The 6,752-nt window shown below is 50.8% G+C and overlaps 1 protein-coding gene across 1 annotated transcript; it reads right to left on the bottom strand.

Moving 5' to 3' along the window:
- Window positions 1-3,139: 3,139 nt before the first annotated feature.
- Window positions 3,140-6,435, bottom strand: LOC132010436 (protein phosphatase 1 regulatory subunit 14B-like). Its single transcript, XM_059388295.1, has 2 exons — window positions 6,384-6,435; window positions 3,140-3,630 (listed from the first exon to the last, which is right to left on the bottom strand). The coding sequence occupies exons 1-2, from the start codon at window positions 6,433-6,435 to the stop codon at window positions 3,347-3,349; spliced, it is 336 nt and encodes a 111-aa protein (XP_059244278.1). The 3' UTR covers window positions 3,140-3,346.
- Window positions 6,436-6,752: the final 317 nt, after the last annotated feature.

Below are 6,752 nucleotides of genomic sequence, written 5' to 3'. Positions count from 1 at the left end.
AACTCTTATGTGTTTTTCTTAGTAGTGTTACCTATTTTTATGGCCTTTGCTGCAGCCAGGATATGACTTAATTTTCTATTTCTGTCTCTTTCTATCATCCCAGGACTGAGTTGGCTGGTAGTGTGTAGCCATAAACCTAGTGGAAGTCACTGGGGGATAGAGAGTAGAACACGAGGACAGCCCTGACCCCAACACTGGCCACCACGGCCTGAGGCTCTGGTCTCAGTCCTGTTTCATTTTGAAAGAACATCGGACCCAAGTGATTCGCTTTGTCTTTATTGCTCTGCCAAAGGAGAACACTAGCCGGGCTCCTCACTAGTCACTGATGGTCAGTCTGCCAGGGGGCCAGAACCATGCTGGGCTTTGTGAGGGTTTCACGGAGATTGGCAGGCTCTGCCCCAAGACTACAGGATAGTAGGAGGGAATGTATGCAGAGGGATATGAAAGTGAAGGTAGCTTTAGAAGATGAGGATACCTAAGACCCAAATCAGTGCTGGTGATTACAGGTGATGGAGACTCAAACTGACTTAAGGAGAAACAGTCTTTGATTAGTTCTTATCTTTTAATAAAGTTCATCAGCTTCAGGTACAGCTGGATCCAGGGATTTGAAGGATTTCATTCAAACATGGACTCCCTGGCTCTCCCGCCCTCTGCGTTGACAATAAGACAGCTACCAGCATCCTGGAATTTCATCATATGAATTCAGTGACCCCTGGAAAGAGGGGGCTTCAAGCTAATTGGCCAAAAAAGCAGGGATCCAGGAAAGGTTCTCAGTAGCTCATTTGGGTCACATGCCCATTCTTGAACCAATCCCTGATCAGCAAATGCAATGACTCAGTAGGCCAGCCTAGGTCACATGGTACCCCTCCCCTCTTGCTGGGCTCAGCCTGGAGCTATCAGAAGGGGCCCGGGAAGCTGGGCACCTGTCTTCTAGAGGCACAGACAGAAAGTGCTGAGTTTGTTCAGGGATGGTGCTCAGGAGTTTTCTATATCCTTTGCCCCAAATGACATCTTAAGCCAAAGAGGTGAGACTGGGACTAGGTTCTTTCCCTGCCTCAGCCCTGCACTTCTCTTCCTGCTTTTGTTGGGACTGTAGGACTGCTCCTCCTCTGTAATTTGGCTATTAAAGTAAGAATTTGGACTGATCTTGGTGTCAGGGGAGGCATACGGTCCTGGAGTAAGAGAGGGTATATGTGTGCGTCTGTTTGTGTGCACATGCGTGTGTATGCATGTATACATGTGTGTGCATATGTATATGTGTGTATTGTCTGTGCATGGGGGAGTGTGCACATGCGTGTGTGGATGTGTATTATGTGTGTGCACGTGTAGGTGTGAGTGTGTGTATCTGTGTTGTGTGCATGCGGTGTGTATTGTGTGTGTGCATGTGTACATTGTGTGTATGTGTGCATGGGGCGTGCGTGGGATAGTGTACACATGCTTGTGTGGATGTGTAGGTGTGTGTGTGTTTGCCAGATGGGGAGGACACTGCTTAGAAGGCAGGAAGGACTTCCTCCCCTGACCTGGTGGTTTTCCTTCCTTCACTCCAGGTCCCTGTCATTTCTCTGGAGTTCCCAATACCTGGCCTTCCTCATGGGGTTAGCTTGTTAAACCCACAGCCAACTTCAGTTTCTAGATCCCGTGCAGCCCTTGATGTGGAGACTGAAGACAGGACCGTGTCCCTCACAGTCAGGACAGACAGCCCAAGGGGGGTTCTGTTGCTCAGCAGTGGACAGCCTTTGGGCGGCAGCAGCTGGACTCCACCAGCTCCTGGCAGAGTTCCCGGTGCCAACTGGGCACTTTGAGGGCTCAGGGATCGTGGACAGGGCATGGGATTAGGGTCCTATACCTCCAGTTGAAACTCTGGCCCTGCCTCTTCTCAGCCATGGGACTCGCCACTCTGCTAACCTGGCGGAGCCTGCTTCCTTGCCTGGGAGATGGGGACGCCACCGCTTGCCTTGCGGGGTGGTCTGGAAAGGGACGAGGTGTGCCGAGCTCAGTGGCAATAGCTGCTCAGCGCTGGGAGAGGCTGCATCCTCCCTGAAGGAAACTCCTTTGGGGGGCGGTACTCAACCGCTTGTCAGGGGACCTCTACAGGTGCCGCAGTGACTGTGCGAGCTGTCTTTCCCGCAGCTCCCCCTTCCTTCATCCTTCAGCTCAGCTCCTCCACCCCTTCCGCAGAGGTGTTTCTCCTCACCCTCAGCTCAGGCCAGATCCCGCCACCCCTCCTCTCGGAGCTGGGACCTCAGCAGAAATTACAAGCCTTTTCCAGGCTTTCACTTGTATCCGTCCCCACGCCGGTCCACCCAGCGATCCCGTGGGCAGGACGGGGTTTTGCTCGTCACTGGTTGTCCCAAGTGCCCTTAGTAAATACTACCAAGTGTGACTCAGTGACTGAGAGAAGGTTTAGGATACGGATGTAACACAAGGAATATTTAATTCCAGTCACCAGCAGCTGTGTGGTGCTGAGTAAGTCCTTTTCTCTCTTGGGCTTCAGTTTGCTTTTCGTACCATGAAGAGTTGGTTAGATCCCTTTTTCCTTTTCTTTTTTTATGGCACCCCCGTTTCCTTCTCCCCCAGATAAGATCTTACATGGGGCCCAGATATTTAAACTCGGCTCACACATCAAGTGGAGTTGCTGTGCCTGAGGTGTGGGTCGGGACCCAGAGCCGCCCCTGGTGCCTGCTCCCTCCTCACCGTGAGCCTCCAGGGCCTTGACGCCCACTTGAACATGGCCAGGCCAGGGTCTCTCATGATGTTCTGGCAGATGGTCTCCATCTCTAACAGACCACAGGACACTCCTGGAAACTTTTTTTTGTTTGTTTTTTTGTTTTGTTTTTAAGAGAATTAAACCCTTGATGGGAGCTTATTTTCTGATGATTTCTTGGAGTAAAAAATGTAGATAGGCAAGAAAGCACTACGAATATTCTGTCTACTGGCACTCTAGCCAGTTGATAATTCTTCTGTATTTTGTCTGGAGCAGAAGGGCCCTGGGACATTCAGGTTTAAGGGGTGTCCTCTTTCTAACTTGGTCCCTCAGCTAGAAGAAAGGGTTGCTACTTGTCTTTTTTTTTTTTTTTGCACCAAAGGCATATCCTAGCTTTATTAAAGGGCCGCGCCGCAGAGTCAATATAAAAACACAAAAAGTCCCATCAGTTTAATAACAATAAAAAACCCCCAAAATGGAAAACTGAGGGGGCAGGGAAGAGGCCTCTGGGCCAGGGGCACGAGGAGCCCTGCTCATGGCACCAGGCCTGGCCACAGGGCCCCCCCGGGTATTGCTGTTACTACCAGGTCAGGGGGCAGCGATTGTCCTGTGGGAGCCACCATTCACCGGGGTCAAGGACCCTTATTTCTTCTGGGGTGTGCTCAGCTTCTGCATGCCCCGGATCTTGTCCAGCAGGCCAGAGATGAAGGCCTCAGTGGGTTTGTAACAGTCAACCAGCAGCTCCTTGACCCTGGCAGCCCGGGTATCATCACTCTCCATGTCTAGGAGTTCGTCCACATCAATCTCCAACTCTGGGATCTCCTCCTCCTGGCAGTCGTAGAGGCGAGTGAGCTGCTCCAGGATCCACTCCTCCAGGTTGAGGCGCTTCCGTAGCTCCTTGCGGACGTACTTCCCTTGGCGCCTCACTGGGGGAATAGAATCCCCTGGGGGATTCTATGCTTTCCCCCCCATTTCAGCTAACTGAGATTTTCAGTTAAAGGTGTGACTAGGATATATGGAGCTGATATTTTAGGCCAAATTTAGCCACTGTCATTTTAGTAACAATAGTTTTTGTCCCATGGTCAGAGAGTCAGGCATGACTTTCAGGGAGATGGGACACGGTGGGGCTCCTGTTGGGGAGATAGCACAGTGTTGACAAAGCCACATGGTGTGGCCTCTGTAGTCACAGCCTGGGATTCCCATTCTGGCTCAGCTACAGTTCATCCCTGTGGGCTTGTGGACCTTTGCTTGCCCAGAGGTCCCATCTGTCAGATGGATGCACTGTGTACTGACTGCTAGGACTGTGGGAGACAAAATGAATTGTGCATATAGTTTGTATGGCGTATGAGTCCTCAATGGTGTGAGAGGTTAGTATGAGTATATACAGGAAGAGGCAACTGTTGGGAGGAAGAGATCAGACCCTTTGCTTGGGGGGTAGATCAGAAGGAGGGTGCTATTGACTGAGTGAAGATTTGTATCCCCTCAAAATTCATACAAGATCCCTAAACCCTGAATGTGATGCTATTTGGAGATGTGGCCTTTGGGAGATAATTAGGTCCTAAGGGTAGAGGCCTCATCAATGTCAGAAGAGTGCCCTTACAGAAGAGACAGGAGCCCCTTTGCCATGGGAGGGATATAATGAGAAGACCACTGTCTATGAGCTAAGAAGCACACTGGTCTTCCAGACCCTTGGTCTTGGACTTTCAGGCTCCAGAAATATGAGACATTACAGTTTCTTTTGTTTCTAAGCCTCCCAGTCTGTGGTGCTCTGTGATAGGCTCCCAGACTAAGGCAGTGGGTGTCTAAGTACAGAGTCTGAGGCTGTATCCTTTGAAACAGGGCAGCGATTTCCAAACGCTGGTCTGAGTGATGGGACCTGACTGTACCAGCATCCCCTAGAAAGTTTGTCAAAGATCCAGGTTCCTAGTCTCATCCCTAGATATTCAGGCTCTTGACGGCTGAGATCCTGTAGCCTTAACCAATGCCCCAGAATGATTCTTGCGCATGGTCAGAACAGGAAATTGACCTTTGGAGTAAAAACGATTGGGCTTTGGAACCAAAATTTTCCACCTTAAATTTCAGTTGTTAACTCACTGTGGACTTACCTTCTCTAAGCCTCAGTTTCTTCTGTGAAATGGGGACAGTCCCTGCCCTACTTACCTCCAGAGTTGTTGGAAGGTTCACATGAGTCACGGAGTGTGAATGAACTTTGCAAACAAGCACACCACATATATCTATCTCTTTCTTACTACGGGTGGAAAAGACAACTTCGATGTTTTCCAAGGCTTCCTGCTGCTCTCGACCATGTCCACCAGGGGGCAGCAGGTGCACACAAAGGAACCTTTGGAACAGTTTCTCCCGCCAGTAAGCTCCTTGTCGGGTGAAATCAGAACTCCAGGAAGACTGTTCTCAGCAGTTTCGGGGCCATGGAGATGCTTGCAAGGCCCGGGCCTCAGGGAAATCAAGGTATCTCCAGAAAGTTCTTCAGAGATGCATTTAGTATATTTATACTAAATGTTCAGAGTCTCCTTCCAGAAGGACACTGTATGACTGACATTGAGGAAGCCAGGCTTGAGATGCCAAACTGGAAGCCAATGGTCCAGGTCAACACATTAGCTCTTGAATCCAATTCATTCATTCACTCACTGACTCATCCGTTCATTCATTCAACAGACAGGAACTGACACCTGGGCTGTGCTGGGTACTAACTAGGCCAGGCACAGGGGAGACGAAGGAGAATCAGGCACTGAGCGAGCCTTGAGGACTGTTCTCAAGATAATGGTGAACATTACTGGAGCATCACCCATGTGTCACATGCTGGTCTTGGTTCTTCCTATGTGTTAACTCATAGAAGGCCTGCCAGGGAGGTGTTCTTATTACCTCCACTGGACAGAGGAGGGAACTCAGGTCCGGAGAAATTCAGTCAAGGTCCCATGGGGCACCTGGGTGGCTCAGTCAGTTCAACATCTGCCTTCGGCTCAGGTTATGATCCCAGAGTCTTGGGATGGAGCTGGCGTCAGGCTCTGTGCTCAGCGGGGAGTCTGCTTCTCCCCCCTCTTGTGCTCGCTCTCTCATTCTCTCTCAAATAAACAAGTAAAATCTTAAAAAGAATACACCAAGGTCCCACTTTGAGGGGAGGAGCAAGGATTTGAACATGGGCAGTCTGACTCCAGAGCCCATGATCCGGCTGGTTTAGCAGGGGAGGCAGACATGATAATGATGATTTAACAGTGAGAGCTATAAGAGACTTGTGCTTTAGTCCCTCCATGTTCCCGGGCAGGCAGATGATCTCTCACTGAGCTAGGCAGTGGCTGGGGAGAGGATGCCCCCAGGGGGTTTGGGGATTGGAGGATAAATACCCCTGCTCCCTAGGGTGGGACAGTTCTGAGCCGTGTCTGTATCGCCCTCTGGTGCTCCCCAGTGGGACTGTGCTCTGAGTGGTCCCAGCTGTAGCTGCTCAACAATGCGTGCTCCCTGCCTTCCTACCTGCTCTGTCTCATTTCTCTACACTCCTCCTGGATGCTGAGATTGTCTTCCAACTAAACTATCTCCATTGCAGCCCTTGGCTCAGGACCTGCTCTGGAGGGAGTTCCGTCCGGGACACCTATCTCCCTGAAGTTTGCTCCTTTAAGGAGCAGAGAGTTGGATCCAGTTCACAGCTGTAGCCCCAGCCCAGAACCTGCCAGGGCCGAGTGGCGGGGACCTGGAGGCTGGGGAGACATGGGGGACATCGCTTTGGCCCCATGGGAAGCAGTAAAGGCCCCTGGGAAGAGATGACATTTGAACTGCGGAATCTGGATCCCCTCTCCCCGACTTATCTCATTATTAAATTGCATTCTCCCTCATTGATTTCCTCCTGACCTTTGGTATCCACAAGCTTCCCTGAGGTCTCCTAGAGCCGTGATCCCCCCCACACCCCCAAGATTCCAGGGCCCCGCTGAGCCTTGCATTATCACCTCAAAGCATTTTCTTCCCATGGGTTTATCAGCACTGTGAACCAATCAACAGCTTCTGCTTAGCTTTCTTTAGCTATCTGGGAGCCCAGGTC

The sequence above is a fragment of the Mustela nigripes genome, chromosome 2, assembly GCF_022355385.1.
Source record: "Mustela nigripes isolate SB6536 chromosome 2, MUSNIG.SB6536, whole genome shotgun sequence".
NCBI classification, from domain to species: Eukaryota; Metazoa; Chordata; class Mammalia; order Carnivora; family Mustelidae; genus Mustela; species Mustela nigripes.
This window is presented reverse-complemented; position numbering and strand designations above follow the sequence as displayed.

Coding starts and splice junctions, on each gene's coding strand:
- LOC132010436 (XM_059388295.1), bottom strand. CDS start 6,435: ATGTCCCCCATGTCTCCCCAGCCTCCAGGTCCCCGCCACTCGGCCCTG. Junction 3,631..6,383: donor CCGCCACTCGGCCCTGGCAG/GTTCTGGGCTGG, acceptor CTATTCCCCCAG/TGAGGCGCCAAGGGAAGTAC.